This window comes from Rhinichthys klamathensis, unplaced genomic scaffold (genome assembly GCF_029890125.1).
Source record: "Rhinichthys klamathensis goyatoka isolate OS25496 unplaced genomic scaffold, OSU_Roscu_1.1 h1tg000105l_1, whole genome shotgun sequence".
NCBI lineage: Eukaryota > Metazoa > Chordata > Actinopteri > Cypriniformes > Leuciscidae > Rhinichthys > Rhinichthys klamathensis.
In genome coordinates, this window is record NW_026606644.1 from 1,756,557 (window position 1) to 1,774,189 (window position 17,633).

General features: G+C 36.4%; 1 protein-coding gene and 3 non-coding genes across 4 annotated transcripts; 3 read left to right on the forward strand and 1 right to left on the reverse strand.

Annotated features, from left to right (window-relative positions):
• Positions 1-2,723: 2,723 nt before the first annotated feature.
• snorc (secondary ossification center associated regulator of chondrocyte maturation) lies at positions 2,724-8,071 on the forward strand. Its single transcript, XM_056253404.1, has 3 exons — positions 2,724-2,882; positions 7,302-7,469; positions 7,675-8,071. Exons 1-3 carry the CDS (start codon positions 2,795-2,797, stop codon positions 7,782-7,784), a joined length of 366 nt encoding a protein of 121 aa, XP_056109379.1. The 5' UTR covers positions 2,724-2,794; the 3' UTR covers positions 7,785-8,071.
• A 5,827-nt stretch (positions 8,072-13,898) lies between these two features.
• trnap-agg (transfer RNA proline (anticodon AGG)) lies at positions 13,899-13,970 on the forward strand. Its single transcript has one exon. It is a non-coding gene; the product is annotated as a tRNA-Pro (tRNA).
• A 255-nt stretch (positions 13,971-14,225) lies between these two features.
• Positions 14,226-14,297, reverse strand: trnaw-cca (transfer RNA tryptophan (anticodon CCA)). The gene has a single exon. It is a non-coding gene; the product is annotated as a tRNA-Trp (tRNA).
• A 358-nt stretch (positions 14,298-14,655) lies between these two features.
• On the forward strand, positions 14,656-14,729 carry trnai-aau (transfer RNA isoleucine (anticodon AAU)). The gene has a single exon. It is a non-coding gene; the product is annotated as a tRNA-Ile (tRNA).
• Positions 14,730-17,633: the final 2,904 nt, after the last annotated feature.

A 17,633-nucleotide genomic window follows, 5' to 3' on the forward strand; every position in this document is an offset into this window, starting at 1 on the left:
GTCCTGTTTTAAGGACATGTTTGAAAGTTCCAGACACTTATCCATTTCTTTGTAAAATATTAGGCTGTTTAAAGAATAAACTTTCAATTCTGCATCTGTATTATAATATATGGAAATTATGAACCAGTGGAGTCATACTTTTTTTTTTATTACAGTACGACAAATAAATCAAAACAGTCTCTTGTGTGGGCTGATCTGCACGCTTTTGCTCCTAATGCACAAAGCAGGGTTGTGCAAAGTCGACTTGCAAATGTTTACACGAGTTGCTATTTACAAATTTGCATGATACAGATCCCACATTCAGGGGATTTTAAAGTTGTGATTTCCAGGCCTCGTATATTTGAAGTACATATGGGTAGAGTTTGCTATACATCTCTGATCGGCTCTCAAGTATTTCATTGGCTATCAGTACCTCTTTATGTGAAGTCAAATTTATTTTTTCAAATACTTTTCTGAAATGTATACAGTGATTATGAATGACTAAAAAAAAAATCATAGTTCCCTGGTTGGATTTTTATCAAGTTTAATTTGTAATTGTAAACAAAAAAAACCTACTTCCTAAAATTGACATTCTCTTTAGTTTTTTTTTCCAATGCATATTGGTTGATGAGTCTCAAGCCGAGATTAAGCCTAATCCTGGAATTGTTTCCTAAATAACCACAGGAAATGTTTTTTAGAGCATTATTATTTAAAAACCAGAAAAAATTTTGAAATGCAAATTAGACCCCCAAAAAAAGTATACCTATACAAGTCACAAAATATATTGTTAATATTAGTGTCATATGAAAGTTGAATCTGTAACCATGCTCTCCTAACAAGAGTTGATATTTGTAGCTTATAAACAGTAAGTCCCACCTTTGAAAGGACAGTTTTGTACTGTTTGAATTTGTTTGTTTTTACAAACTCTGAGATCAGACTCAAAGTTAAGCTTAATTGTTATAAATGATTACTTTATTATTAATTGACATAGTGTAAGTTCTGGTTACAAAACATAACTTATATTTAACGTGAAATATTCCTTAAATTAGTTCCCTAAAGCAGGCAAATTCAATGAGCGGTTATTCCACAGTGTCGTGTGCAGAAAATGGCCAAAGAAACCCTTCAGAAACCCTTCAGAGTTGTAGCAGTTTGTTCCTGTCTGGTGTTTATGGAAGGGAACTCGGCATCTTAGAAAAATATTGATATGTACTATATACTCAGTTCATGTCTCCATAACAACATCAGTAGAAGAGTTTGATGGCAGGGTGAAAAAAAGCCTTGCAGGAAAAGCTTTTTAGATTTTAAAAAAGTTACGAGGCCTATGCAAGCCCTTTAGCCTCGACTGTAGTTATAATTTGCTAAATGTATATATAGCAACAGCTACTACACAATAATATTAAAGACACCATTTGTAATGAAAACATTTTATTAAGCAAATTCACAAGATGAAGCAAAGTGAAGAGGTATTTCATGTCATAGCCAACCTGATCTCACAAGAAAATGTAACTGTTATATGAGGTGGCGTTTTCTTATGAATTTGTATGATTTAAATCGTACAAAAATGAAACGCTTAGAAAAAGGAAGCACTTTATTTTTCAGTCCTAGTCACGGTAATTACAATAACTGGGTTATAACTAGGCACTAACCATGAACCTAAACTTAACCCCTGTAGTTACATGGAAAAAAAATATACATGATCAGTAAGTTTTTAGTTTTTTTTTATTTACATAAAAGCAATTTTCAACTTTTTTTATGTTAAACAAGATTTAACTTGTTTTAAGTTTGATGTGATTTAAGTTGTAATGACTTAAACAGCCAAGTTGATTGTACTTAAATTAAGGCACCAACAGTGGTTTTTACAGTGACCTTATATTGCCCAGTATTTTCTAAGTACACTGAAAGTAAGGCCTACATGTACTGTGAAATAAAGTGCATCCAAACATAAGCATGTAGGTGTACTCCTATAACCGTCACTGAGAAGTAACCAGATCGCATGAAAATGTATGAGATACAAATCCATATGAATTAACCACTAATTCACCAAAACGTAAAATAGTTACGAATTCCCATGAGATTGTTGGTCCCGCTGTTTATATATTGTTTTCTTTAGCACCAGCATCAAATTATGCACTTTGTAATAACTGATTATAATAACTATAGTGCATGTTATAGTATTTTATTTTGGTCACTTTAGGGTCGAATTCTCATTATTAACTAATTATTAACTATGACTTTTGCCTCAGTAAACTCCTAATTACTGATTATTAATAGTTAGTAAGGTAGTTTAGGTATAGGTATTAAGGGATGTAGAATATGGTCATGCATAATAAGGCATTAATATGTGCTTTAAGAGTACTAATAAAAACAGCCAATATCCTTGTAATATGCATGCTTATAAACTAGAGAACTGGACCCTAAACTAAAGTGTTACCTTTTTTGTCAGTATTTCACCATTACGTATATTGTCCCTAATTGTGAATCATGCCAACATAATCGAACTGAATCATGATCAAACTTCAGATTTCATGATGCCTCGCACAGTTTGATGTCACTTCTACCTACTGCGAGATCCATCTCTATGATCCTAAATCCCACAGAAGAGTAGCGTGGGACACGAGGGCCGTCATCATCGTGGTTTGAAGAAGGTGGGCAGTTACCAGAAGAGTTGACAAAAGTCTGCACTGTCCATACAGAGTCCTCCCACCTAAACCCAGCTTACCCCTACATCTCTCACTCGGTCTCTCACTTGCTCTCTGTGTTCTTTCATTAACGCAGCAGTCCAGGAGCGGAGAACAGAAGTGTCCGATCAGGAACCATGGGCCTCGGCAGAAGCAGTTCCAGTGGTTTATCTCGGCTCGCCTTCATCACCGCTCTGGCATTCTGCATGGCTTTTGTGCAGACAGGTAACATCACCATCTTCCCATCTAACCAATGATGCTATTCTCATAAATGTGTTGACTTATTAGGAAAGGCTAATAGGGTTTTTAATAAGCGGGTCATTCTGATTGGTTGGGTTGAGTGAATGAGTGTTGAATTTTGTACACTTGGAAGTGTAGATGAGTGTCTTTCTGAGCCCATCTTGATGAAGGTTCAGAATTACTTCATCTCTGAAATCTCTTCATTGTGCACACGTGTCATTTTCGCCATGTTGACCCTCTTGGTTTTGCAAGGCCTCTTTCCAGTAGCATGAAAGCGAGACCTTCAAAACTGAATAGCAGAAACTTGATTTTAATGAACATTTGCTTAACTTGATTGTTTCCATGGGCAATAAAATGACAAGAAAAAGGGTAAGTTCATTATTGTAAAAAAAAAAAGAGTGTTATTGTAAAGCGAACCAAAATAAGTGAAATTGGAATGTTTCACTGAACCAATCTCAGGATCAAGTCTTTCCAGTGGCGCAAGTGTGCGAGACTCTTGCAGACTGAAACGTCACACTGTCTTCAATGACTCAGACCTTCTCTTTTTCACATCCAGGTGTTGAACCTGAATTTAGTCTTGGGATCAGCGCGTACAAAGAGTTCGTTTGTTGGACTCTTGAGGAAAACAAGGCATTTATACATCTGAGCACAAAGTTCATTTGTACAAAAATTTTTTTATTAGATTTGCATTCTAAAAAGGTTGTCTTTTTCGACCATCATCTCTAAAATAGGACCTTCCAAATGATATATTAAAATCACAAACCTGCTCATGAAGTGTGAGAAAATATGTTTAAGAATTTCCAGCCAGAATACATGATGTAATACTGTTTGTTTGTTTTCTTCTTCACATTTTCTAATGTGAACTTATTTGCATTGATGTCATGGGAGCAAAAATTATTCCAAAAGTCTGGATGATCATGATGTCACTGTCTGTTTGGATACATTTCATAACAGAATTTGTGGTGGAAGAACTTTATATATATATATATATTGATATATTACTTATTAGAGAAAAAAAAAAAAAAAATATATATATATATATATATAATTATTTTTGAATTAATTATAAATATTCAAATAAATAAAATAAAATATATAAAATAAATATTAATAGCTCTGCTGCTGTCAATATTGGACTCTGAATTTAGGTGTATACAGGAACGATTTTGAATGCATGATGCTTCATCTCAACCATAACTATGGCTGTTTATTTGTATTATTTTCAAGTTATTTGCCATTTTTTTGCTTTAATTTACATTTTGTTGGGGAATTTTTTTTTCATGAAGACGACAAATTCTGCAATACTAAACCTTGTTGACTAGTCCTCATCAAGTCATGTAACCTTCATATAATAACGCTTTATAAAGTACAGATTGTTTCAAAGCAGCTTCACAGTAATAAACAGGAAAATAACAGAATTAATAATGCAAACTTCAAATTTGAGATCCGCAATACAGTTCTACAAAGATCATTATTCAGTTCAAGTCAGTTCAGTGTTGATTCAGTTCAGTTCAATAACTGTGTGAAGTCAATTAAAAACTAGTTCAATTTAGCTCTAAGCTAAGAAGACAATACTGTCATTATTCAGATCAAATCATCCAACATTGATTCAATTCAGTTGATGTTGATTCAATAACAGTGCCAATGCTGCTAAATGTATCCATTATGAAACAAATTTGATTCAGCTGTAAAGCAGCTCTCCAGAAAACAATAGTGTCATCATCCAGCTCAATTCAATTCAAGTTTTGTTCACCTCTGAGGTCAAAATCAATGATATTAGTAATAAATACCCAGCTAACAGTGAACATTCTCCGAACTTTAGCTAACGTTCTGGCAAGTTATGATCTAATATCTTCCAGTAACCTTAATTGAAGGTTTGTTCAAAGTTATCTAATGTTCTCAAAACGTTAGCACAAAAACATTTATACATTGTTGAAGTGTTTTTTTCTGAAACGTTTTATTTGAACGTAACGTTTTTTAAATGTTACCAGTCTCAGAACATTCAGAGAACATTCAAACATAACATTCCTATAATGTTTGTAGAATGATCAAATGGAAATTTTCAATCATATAAACAAGAAAACTTTTTTTTAAAACAATTTAACTCTTTCCCGGCCATTGGCGGAATTTTCCGGCTTTCCATGTTTTCACTGTTATAGGCTACGGTAGGGGGCGCTATAGCGTATCTTCTGAAAGAGTACTGAATCTCCTGGTCTTTGAAAAAAACACGATTTTTGTACAAAATGTTGCTTTTTTGAAAAGAAAGTGTTTTAAGAGTGAATGAAGCTATAGAATAAAACAGGTGTTCAGATAAAAACAACTTTTCTGGGGACCATGACATTTTTGTAAAAAAAATTTTTTTTTAAATGCTGGCTGTGGTCGGCAAGTTTTTAAAAGAAAATGCTGGTGGTAAAAAAAAAAAGTGTTAAAAAATGTACGTTTTGAATGTTCCGAGAACTGAATGGGAACGTTAGCAAAACGTCCTTAGAACACATTTTTGTTAGCTGGGTTTAAAACTTATAGAATGAACGTCTCTGTATTTTTTTACTGTAGCGGGAGTCAGGTGAGATGAGGACATGGGCACAGGCAACACCCTGGCACACACACTGTAGCGGACCATTGTGTCATTCGCACGCATCTGTCTGTGTGTTGTCATCTCACTGTTGTGTGTTAAAATACAAGAAATGAGACAACGTCCTTGGCCTTGTCCTATTGCCAAATGTTTAAGCAGTACTTAATAAATATTTAAGCAGGCCATGAAGTGACAAACACACACAAAAAAGTGTGCTTTTTCAAATCCCCGGGTTGTGCATGCTGACGCCGTGGTGCGTGCTTTTCCACAGACTGGCTTCATAAACAAGCTTGTTTAACTTGCAGTACTGGCTGTGTTTAGGCCGTTGGTTCCTCTGCCTCTCTGACCACACAAGTGCCTGTTTGTACTCTCGAGTGAAGGGCTCATTGATGTATCGCTGGCCTAGAGCCCCGGTGTGCCGTACCTACAGCCGGCTTCAAGTCCAGAAAGTGTGCGTCTCGCTGAGCAAACACACTATTATTAAAAATACTCATACGCTGGCCATCCCCAACTCACTGACTTCAAATATTAACCTTTTATTTTAAGATTTAGGGTGGAATATGAGCATTTTAGCATGTTTAATGGCTTGGAAAGGTGGTGTAAGTGGCCGCTACATGTAAATACGTCTATTTTGGAAACCTAATAGGGGTTTCGATGCAAAAATGAGCAATCAATGTGTGTCTTGTTGAGGTGGTTTTGGCCTGTGCCATTGTTTAGTTATTTAAATATATTGGTACTATTAATTTATTTAGTATTCTTACTTGTAGTAGTTATTAGTTATTTAAAGGGTTTTTTTCTTTTTCTTTTTTTAGTATTCTTACTTGTAGCTTGTCATACGTTGGCCATCCCCAATTCGCTGACTCCAAATATGAACCATTTAGGGTGGAATAAGAGCATTTTTGCATGTTTAATTGCATGGAAAGATGGTATAAGTTGCCACTGCATGTAAATATCTCTATTTTCGAATTATGCTTTCAATGCACAAATGAGCACAATATGTGTCTGCTTGTTGGGTTAGGTTCAAGCCATGCCATTGGCTTGTCCAAGCAGGGTCAGGCTAGATATCCCACTATTTATCCATGTTCTCTCTGTCTGTCTTTGTCCCTTCATTTTGGGGTCAGAAACTTTGTCCATAAGGTGCCCTTTGGGAATGGTGGGCAAGCAGTAGCACAGGAAATGGGCTTTGTGCTTCGTGAGTATGGTGTAAGTGAGAAAAGTCGCATGGCTGTTCCATGCCTGTGGGAGATGTGGAATGTGAGTGAGAGATGTGAGGAGAAGAAGAGTGAAGGAACGCGCAGGACAAGATACCATAGTGAGAAGCGAGTGCTAATCCTCCATAAAGATGCCCATTGAGTCATACATAATGTGACTCATACATAATGTGACTCACATCTATCTATCTATCTATCTATCTATCTATCTATCTATCTATCTATCTATCTATCTATCTATCTATCTATCATACTTAATATCTATCCATCCATCCATCCATGAATAGCAGATAATATAATAATAGCAGATCATATCTACAGATATCATCTGTAGATATTTACTAATTTAAATATATCATCTTAGGGTTTTTCATATATATATTTGGTATTCTTACGTGTAGACATCATTGTTATTTATATCATCCTAGTTGCATTTTATTTAATTATTTAGTATTCTTACATGTATATTCATTATTGAATTATTAATTATTGAAAGATATCATAGTATGTTGTTTTCATGTTTTTGCCTTTCCGTTTTGGAACGATTTTGTGAAAATAGCTTAAAAAACATTCTCGAACTGCATATATTGTTGATTCACCTTCGTTTTTTCCTTCTATCAGAAACAGTGGCTGATTCCTCCCCTACACTGCAGAATGATAACCAGGACACACTATCCGGTGCTGGAGCCATCGATGTGACAACAAAAGTCCCTTACCAGGACCTGACGGGAAACACCTTCTCCTTTGACTATGAGGACAGTACACATTCAGTAACCCTGGATGAGGAAGGTAAAGTTACTCCACCCATGTTCACATACTGTATACTTAATCACACACGTACTGAAATAGAGCATATTTTATATTTACTAGCTCAGAAATGGCTTGGTAATTAATCCTTCTCCAGGTATTGACTATATATAAGTCTTTGTTAAAGAGAATTTGGTGTCATTATGTTATGGTGTGTGATTGACAGGTGTATTATTTCTGTTCCCAGTTGTGCTGGGGCCAGGGGCCATCACAGCTATCGTCATCGCAGTGTTCCTCGGAGCCTCTGTTCTTCTCGCTCTCATTGTGATCACGCTCAGAAAGTTCACTGCCTCTTAGGAAGGGACATTTATGTTTTCATTTTCTCCCTTCCTCAGTCTCATCTCTTCTCTTTGCTCGCCTTGTTTTTCCCTCTCCTCCATCTGTACTCATTGGTGGCAGGTCCCTCGTGAAATGGTTGTTTGCAGTTGTTCTTTACTGTTACTCTGAGACTTGTTTTGGGAATTCTTTCCCCTAATCTTAAAAATAATTATTGGCATCGATGGGCCCATGAAGAACCATCCATGGAACCTTTTCATTGCACAAAAGGTTCTTTATAGTGGACAAATGTTATTTAGATTAAAATGTTCTTCTATGGCATCACTGTGAAAACCTTCCTTGTGGAACCTTTATTTTTAAGATGAAAACTCAAGACAAAGCAAACCAGACAAAAGGGCACTTGCAATCAAGAAGAGAGATTATGGGTGCATTTATTTTGTGACCATATTATCAATGTAGATATCCTCTTGTAATTAGGTTTAGACTGAAAGATTATAGGGTTGTTGTTGTTGTTTTTTTTTCAAAAGAAGTAAAAAATATTGGTTTTAGTCAAATTTTACGATATAGTTTACCATTCATGTGCAACATTTTTTTTAGTTCATACTGTTTTCTAATCTAATGTATACCAATTTCCAATTTTTTTGTCATTACATTACACTGATTTCTGTAAAATTATCATGTTTAAGATAAAGAGTGTGAGTGTGAGTGTTGTGTATTGAGAGTGTGTGTGTGTGTTGTGTATTGAGAGAAATCAAATCAGTCTTTGAGAGTGAGTGTTTTAACTGAACTTTTATACATAAACTGATGAATTTGTGTGCCACCTTATGATTAGTCACTGAACAGATTAAAAGGCCATGTTTAATCCTCCTCCAAGAGTGTTTTTTTTTCATTTAAGCTTTTAATATTATGAAATGAGTTATTATGCAAAATAATTGGTTATTTAGCATGTTGTTGCCTATTCTCTTTATTGTCAGTTGAGGAGGAAGAGAAACAGCCCTAAAAATTAAAAGAACATGTTCAAATATACCTTAACACAGCAGAGGCTTTCAACAAATAACATTATTATAGTTTAGACTTTAAAATATTAATTATTATAATTGGATACTTTTTATATTGCATCTATTAGATATTATGGTAACACTTAAAGGTGCTCTATGCAACTTTTAGCGGCCTCTAGTGGTGATGTTTCAGATTGCAACAAGAGCGCTCGTGCTCGTGTGCGTGTGCGATCTCAGGAGCGAGCATTCACTACCGGCCACACGGAGACTTTCAACGCAACGGCGAAAGCATCACACAACATGCTGGAAACTCATGTAAACTCCCACTGCAACGTTACAATAATAGGCTACTTTTATCAGCTTGACGTTGAACTAATGCTCCACGCTCGTACCATGATAACATTACATTGACTGCATTTAGCCGGCATGTGATGTTATCTAGGATAGACTAGGCATTTCACTAACTATTCGTGTATCTTTCACAATCAGCAATGTCAACATAGGTGAATGTATAATATGATAACGAAAACGGTTAGTGAACTAGACTGAACAATGTCAGTGTAACAGTAAGACAGTAGGAAGTAACATTACTGTACTGAACGTGTCTGGAAATGTTTATTATAAACAATATGATAGTGGGATGAATTACGTTATAGCGTAACGATCTATAACGTAGATCTAGTACATAAAACAAGTATCCTAAAGCACCCTTTCTTATCCTGGAACAGTCTTTTGTATTTGTTAAAGATGTATGTACATTAATGGACTGGTTTGTCAACATCTCATCCTCAACCTCGGTCAGAAGGTTTGTAAGCAAATAAGTTCATGACAGCTTCAGTTCCCAAGCATTGATTTATTCCAATAAATCCACAAGTAGTTTGTTTACATGTAGTTTTATGAGTGTGGTTTCTGAAATAAATAAATAACAATGAATAAGTTAAATAAACATCAAATATTTAACTACAATGCTGGTATATATATTGCCATAATAAAGCAATACTAACTTTGGGAATTGCAGTATTAAATGAAAGTAAACAAATGAACACTAGGCGGAGCTCTTGCTCCAGTAATAGAACAGAGTCACAAGATTTGGTGCTAAACAAATTCAAATGGGCCTACTCGTGATAAATCACTTAAACAACACTCTCAAACTGTAAATAGAATACTAAATGATTACATCACACAAATATTTCAGCGATCAATATCAGCATGGTTAATATATGCATTTGCAATAAACACAGAGAGTGACCGTATATTTGTGCATGTCTGTTAATCGAAACTCTTCTTAACAATAGCATGTGCATAAATATCACCACAAAACAACAATATAGCAGTGAATAAACATACCTGCGTCTACTTATACACATACACATTCACTTAAAGTATATTAATGGAAACTTACGTTGTCAAGAACGCACACACATCCAAACAAACAACGATGTCTCGTTACAGCCGCAGATATGAACTTGTCCGTGCATGTCCCGACTCCGCCCACATGTGATGTCACAGATTAATTCAAATTAAGAGTTCGACAGGGATTTTATACAGTATTAATTCCATGTCTCATGTAGTTTACCTTGCTATTTCATTTGAGTTTACTAATAATTCAAAAGCTCTGCCTATGTTGATCCGTGTTTTCGTCCTGAGTCGATCAGAATCACGTTTGGCCTGACGAGCTTCAGCAGATAAAACTTTGTTTTGTTTTTTTATATTTATGTGGAGTTAGTGTTGGAGTGTGTGTTGTGCTGGAGGCAGGTCGTTTTTGAGTGTTATCAGACTCCATGTCGTCAGCTGCAGTGCCGTCGGTCGCATAGACTGTATATAAGGAGAGAGGCTCGGGAGCGCGCATGCACGTCACATCCGATGGATTTAAATCCGACCCGGAGACTTCGCATATGAATATTGGCCTTCAGAGGTTATAGCAAAACCCGACAAGTGGATCATTGTAATGTGTTATTACAACCCCTTCACACACAGGCAATAAAAAAAGAATTCATTTTAGAAGAAAAGTTCCATATAGCACCTTTAATAATAAAGGTTCCATTTGTTGACATTAGTTAACATGAACTAACATATTAATAGTAATATTGCATATTCATCTGCAGGGGCGTCGGGCCTAGCGACAGTGTGTGTGTGTGTTCATATCTGAACCTCATTGGTCTGTCACTGCTCGTCAATGTCAGAATATTTGAGATGACCAATCAAATCAAAGTAGGCGGGCTTTATGTTCACATACGCCGCTGAGCGCGAATTTTACTCAACGCTTCAGTTTACGGGCAAGTGCGAGATAAGATGTAAGTAGCTGAACTAAACATTTCATATTTGACAGTTTTTTAGGTCATAAATGTTAAACGAAAACAAAAATAATCAGGCAAACTAATAAACTGTTGTCTAATTTTGCCATTTTGAACTGAAAATGTAACTCAGTTTACTTGTATTGTGAGCGGACAACAAGACACATTAACAAAGCCGTTTTCATCATGCTATGCACAAGACTAATAATGAATGTGTACATATTGAGAATTAATAAAATACAATTTGTAGCCTTTAGTAAATTAAAAAAGTTCAGCATTAGGAGGGGAAGAGACAGGGCAAGATGAGGAGACTGAGAGAAAAAGAAAGGGTGATAGAGATGAGGAGAGAGCATGTAACGTTAACGTTATTGACAAATAATCTACTGCCCGCCAACATGGGTTTAAAGCTATTTCTTATGCCTTTTTTTGGCCTTCAAACATCTTGAAATGCACATATAAGAGAAATACACAATTTGAACCCCCTAACAACCTCAAATTTAGGACCTCTTTGATTATAAAGTCCTGTCTACGGCCCTGTATTAGGCATAAGATCAATAATGAATGTGTAGCCTACATAATGGCCCTCATTTATCAAAAGTGCGTACACCAAATTTCCAGCGTAGCCTACACCTGGCGTACACCCAAAACCACGGTGACTTTGAGATTTATCAATATGAACGTTGGCGTACGGCACGCTCAAATCCTACGCCAGCTCAGGAGGTGGTGTACGCACGTTTTGAGTTAGTGCGGAAATGCGCAGAAAAACAATTCCTAACACCACAAAACGCACTGACAAACTAACTGATCAACTGCTCAAACTGACATAACTAAAAGATATGATATATTGATATATGACCAACAACAACAACAACAGTAATTATAAACTTCAGTGTTTATTTTTGTGCAACATGGACTTCAATGTTTAATTTGTGTGACTTTACCAAAGCATTTGATTTATAAGCATATGTATTCCTTCAGTTGCGAGCCTGTGCGCTTTACCCTGACGTTTCATGGTTTGGCCCGGCAGGTGCGCACGGACTGGGTTCGGTAACGAAAGGCTTTCAATGACCAAAAAATAATTCAGACTGACAAAATAATAAAAAAAACATTCTTATTCTTTTAAATAATAATAATAATACAAATAATAATAATGACATTCTTCTTCTAAATAACAATAAGCGTCATTAATAATACAAAGCATACTAATAATACTAAGAATAATATTACAAATTGTCATGCAATTATTAATGTGAATGAATGGTACTCCACATCACATCATCATCATCATCACTATTGTACACCCCATACATGTAACGTGATTCGAAATTAAATGCTAATTCAAAAGACGTGCTGTAAAATATTGCATTGTGATAGGTCATTTCGGGCTCCACGTCAGAGAAGTTTCTCTTCTTTGCCGTCTTCCGTGTGTCCATGGCGTAAAATGAGGGCGTGGGGGAAGCGGAGACTTGAATATATAGGGGCGTGTTATTCTAATGACGATCGTTTTCAGCCGCGGGATTTATCAAGGGCAGGTATTGCGTACACCTGGATTTCAAAGGTACGCACAGCTTCATAAATCAAGCCTTGTTTACGACAGGGGGCGACTCGGAGTAATTCTCCTCTAAACCACCAGGAATCAGCAGTGAAGAAGTAGTTTGACATTTATTAGTAGTTTATTAATTTCTGATTCATATAAAAAGAGTAATAAATGCAGTAGGTTTATTGTACTTTCACTGCATGTAAACTAGTAAACAACTGAAGCCTTATTGAAGAGTGTTTAAACCTTAATTTCATCAGCAGGGCTTACTTCTGCTATTGTAGGCTTATTTTGTAAATATAAGCAGTTACTTTAGAGTGCAAACTGGGTGCTTAATGTAAATGTGTTCCTATTCAAAAAATGAGAGGCTTTTATGGTCGCCCATCAATACAAATGTCTCTGTGTATAGAAGGATCATAAACATGCTGATACAGACGCACCAGTTCGGCCAGATTCGGCTCGAAGTCGTTCATCTTCGGATGCGGCGCCGCGCGCGATGTTACAAAAAGTGCCGTGCACACCGCCAGGCGAAATGGGGTCTTGCGCACCCAACGCGCACGACCGCCCACACCGCAATGACGTCATTTTTGCCGCGCGCACTTCGCGCTCTTGCGGACGCGTCGAGTATAAACAAGGCTTCAGGCGGTGAGAGGAGTGTAAGCATAATCTTACGCCAACATATACGCCCGTTTCTACGCAAGAATGATAAATGAGGGCCATTGTGAATTAATTTAATAAAGTTAGTTACCTACCTTTCCTAGTAGCTTTCAGTAAATGAACGTGTCTAAGAAAATTATTCATCATCATGTTTACTCTCTCCACTGACAGACTGAGACTGCTCATTGACATGGTTTTTAAAGCTGTTGTTATCCAATTTTTTGGCCTTCAAAACATCGTAAAATGCACATATGTAGATCAGAGAAATCAAAAATCCTCGAACCACCTCACATTCGGGACCCTTGATTATGAAACCCTGCCATATGCATGTTAATAAAACTAGTTAATAGTGAGCATTAGATTCTAAACTAAAGTGTTAATTTTTTATCAGACTATGTTTAGCCTACATTGAAATAGATGGTTCCAAAGCTAACACATATTTTAATTTAGTTTGTGTAACTTACACTGTTTGTAACCATGACTGACGTTTATTTTGAGTCTGTGAAATAGGCAAAAAACATTGGATGTTAAAAAAAAGCATACTTTTGTTTACCTTAGCGGACCACCAAAGAACATCTTTCGAATCCTCTGTAGTAACTTTACAAAAGTGTGAAGGACTTATTCGGTTATTTGAATCAGTATGCATGTCGGCTCGTTGGTCTAGGGGTATGATTCTCGCTTAGGGTGCGAGAGGTCCCGGGTTCAAATCCCGGACGAGCCCTACTTTTTCTTCTTATTTTGACGACACGGTCCAGTCAGTCCCAGTATTGAAATGTGGACTCTTTCTCTGACTTTTCTAAAAAAAAAAAAAAAAAAAAAAAAAAAAAAAATGTTGCAACGAGATTTAATAAGAAGCTGACGTCCATTTTAGACTTTTTAAATAATTTGTATTGTAAATTTTATGTTTCCTTGGTATGAGCCACTTGTTCTGTTCCATTCCTTTCCGTTTCGTAGATTAAAAAAAAAAAAAAAACATTGACCCCGACGTGATTTGAACACGCAACCTTCTGATCTGGAGTCAGACGCGCTACCGTTGCGCCACGAGGTCTGTAACTTAATTTTGGTCTTAATCACAATATATTTTTTATATTTATATTTAGGGTGTACATATAATAATTATAATACATAATAATTCCAGGTTGCTATTGGTCGCGCAGATTGTTTACGCATTTAACTCGTTCCCTCAACATATGAAGTCGTGGCCACGAAATAAGGATGTCGTTACCTCGAAAAAAATATCTCGTGGACACGATTTATTATCACGTTCCCACGAGTTTATATGTCGTTGTCACGACAAAACTACGGTAAGTGAACCGAATGTCCCCTCCCGGTCACTGTAATTTACGCTAGTCGACATTTACAATGTCCCTATGAACAAAAAAAGTATAGGAACTTGATTTGAATATGGCCGGTTAGCTCAGTTGGTTAGAGCGTGGTGCTAATAACGCCAAGGTCGCGGGTTCGATCCCCGTACTGGCCACGTGTATTTTCTTACTTTTCAAATGTTTTTTCACTTATATTCTTTTAAATAGTCAATAATCAAAATGGTCATTAATCAATAATACAGGTCATTACTAAAGAGCGAAAAAGACGTCAAAATGAGCAATGTAAAATGACTGAATACATTTATTTAAAAAACTGTTTTTTTATGTGAAACTGATACATTAATTCAAAATGTCTTACGTAATATAAATTAAATGGCGGAGAGCTAATTATTGCTGCTTGTTGGTTCACTTTTTATATTTTGGGATTTGTATAGTAAATAAATCTGAAGATCTTTCAACCTGTGCTAAGAAAGTGTTCTGCAGCAGACTCTGGCCCCTGTTTACCAGGATCACTCTGTGATGTGATCACTCACACTGCCTGACCTGCAGCAACTGTCAGGCATGTCATGCTGCACTTGCTCTTGCTCTTTTCTCTTTATCTTAGTGCTTTGTGTGCTGGTCAGTCCTGTGTTTCAGATAGACATCCCACCCTTAGGCAGACTGAGAAGTAGAGGGAGATAAGGATAAAAACAGAATGCACACACACTCACTCACTCTTTTTTCATGAACAAGCCCTATTCTCTTTTTCAAAGATTTAAAAGGCTTTATGGGCTCTTTTGGAGGCCCTGACAGTCTGATGCCTCTTTCCCAATCCATAATTTAGTCAGGACTAAATTATGGTATACGGTATACCATAATTTAGTCCTGACTAAATTATGGATTGGGAAAGAGGCATCAGACTGTCAGGGCCTCCAAAAGAGCATCAGGTCGTGAGGCAGGGACTGTGAAAAGAAGCTGAACAACGGGACCCTTGTCACATACAGTGCATGTGAGCTGATCACTACAGGGCCCCCAGTTTCTATTTATAGTCATGTAATCAAACCACTTGTCTCTTCAATAAATAAGGATAAGGGTTGACCAGTAGACCTCAAAATTATTATTATTATTAGAAAGGCTTTTAAAGTTAATAATATAAATGGTGATTTAGGCATATTTATATTACAAAATAATCTAACATACATGTTTAATGCAAAATGCATTTCTTGTGCACCACTGATGTAACACATTCTAAATTCAAGAGCTACTGAATATACAACTGCATCCTATATGAAACTGATATCTTTATCTTTTATATGTCTATGATCATTGATTATATGAGATTTTATTACTGTTGTTATTATTAATGACATTTTATTTATGCAACATTGTTTTATGATCTAAATGGTCAGAATTTATTTTCATTTTTGTTTAGGGCTATATCTAAAGGTCACACCAAGGATGATAACTATAAGGATAAATGCTTCTAAAAATCTTTCTAAATATAAAAGAATAGCAGATTCCACACAAATAGGCCTATAATGATAACAGCACAGAGGAATATCATTGGACTCACTCTCAGAATGATTCATTCCAGCTGATGAAAGATAAAAACATTGACAGCCAATCAGAATAAGAGCTCAAGCATTTAAAGTGACAGAGGACAAACTGCAGAGCGCTCCAAATAATAAATTGGGCTGTGCTAAGTTGCGCTAACTATGATGCTTTTGAGAAAAACACAGCACAGAATGTTATTGTCCACTGGTGTGGACGCCAATATTATCATTAGTTATCTTGTATTGTTCTTAGGCTGAACGGGCCTTAACTGTTAAAGGTGCAAAAAGTGATTTCTGAGAAACACTGTTCATATTTAAAATCAACCCAAACAAACGCATCCCTCCCTTGATTGCTCCATCCCCAAAATACACGAACACAGTGTATGTCTCTCTATCTTTGCTGAAGCAAAAAAAAAAAACCTTCATTAAAAATAAAGTGAAGATGATACACAAACGAAAATTAACACACAAGTATACACAAGCAAGAGTTCATTGTTAGTTGCCAGCAGCACACACTCAAAACCAATGTTATGGAGCAGAAATAACGTAACCTCTGTGTCCGTTTTCAGGCCTTCCCGCTTCAGTCTCTCCAGCACTGGAAAGCTTTTCTAATATTAAAACGGGTCCTAAAGTTATTGCCTAATCATATCCCTTCTTTTTTTTAGTTATATTCCTCTGAGCTTTTCTCTTTTGTAATGTCACTCAGCCATCTCTCTTTCTACAGTCTTTCTTCAAATATCCCTCTTGCTCACACTCTCTCCTCCCCCATCATGAGTGGACACGCCCCCTACGTCTGATTGGCTCACTCTCTCTCCTCCTCCATCATGAGTGGACACGCCCCCTACTGCTGATTTGCTACAAGTGTGTTGTGCTGCTCGATCGGATCCACTTTCAACATCGTTCTCAGAAATCGCTTACTGTACCTTTAAGACACTTGCTTTCTTTTTCAGAATGAATGGTTGTAAAAGTTGAGTAATTTACAAGTGGCTTCACCGGAATATCATTGTTTCCTGTTGAACTCAGTTGTGCAATGCTTGTGCGCTCTTTTTAAAGAACAGTTGATGCCATTACTTGACCCATTTTAAAAAAAATCGATTTGAACATATAAAGACGTTAATTTATGTACTAAATCTCTAATTTTAAAATCTATTGGCTATTGACCTCTATATATTAGTTTGTTTAACTTTGTGCAAAGTGTGTCACTGTCAACACAGGTCGCCCTTTTAGTCTTCAAAGACTCGATCTTCACAAACCCGTTTGTCTGTCTCTATGACAAGGCGTGCTCTCGCTCTCTCTCTCTCTCTCTCTCTCTCTCTCTCTCTCTCTCTCTCTCTCTCTCTCTCTCTCTCTCTCTCTCTCTCTCTCTCTCTCTCTCTCTCACACACACAGAGAAATTCTCTCCCTGAGTGAGTGTGTCAAGGTCACACATGTGTAAGTGGCTTCTGGAAGAATTTTACTGTCTATAGGCCTACACTTACACATGCTCACAGTTGACAGGTTCGCCATGGAACAGGTGTTCCATATTCT

What these genes read in the sequence shown, in the direction of transcription:
- snorc (XM_056253404.1), top strand. Translation starts at nt 2,795, where the DNA reads ATGGGCCTCGGCAGAAGCAGTTCCAGTGGTTTATCTCGGCTCGCCTTC. An exon ending in CATGGCTTTTGTGCAGACAG is followed by an intron (nt 2,883 to 7,301) that starts GTAACATCACCA and finishes TCCTTCTATCAG; the next exon opens with AAACAGTGGCTGATTCCTCC. An exon ending in AGTAACCCTGGATGAGGAAG is followed by an intron (nt 7,470 to 7,674) that starts GTAAAGTTACTC and finishes TTCTGTTCCCAG; the next exon opens with TTGTGCTGGGGCCAGGGGCC.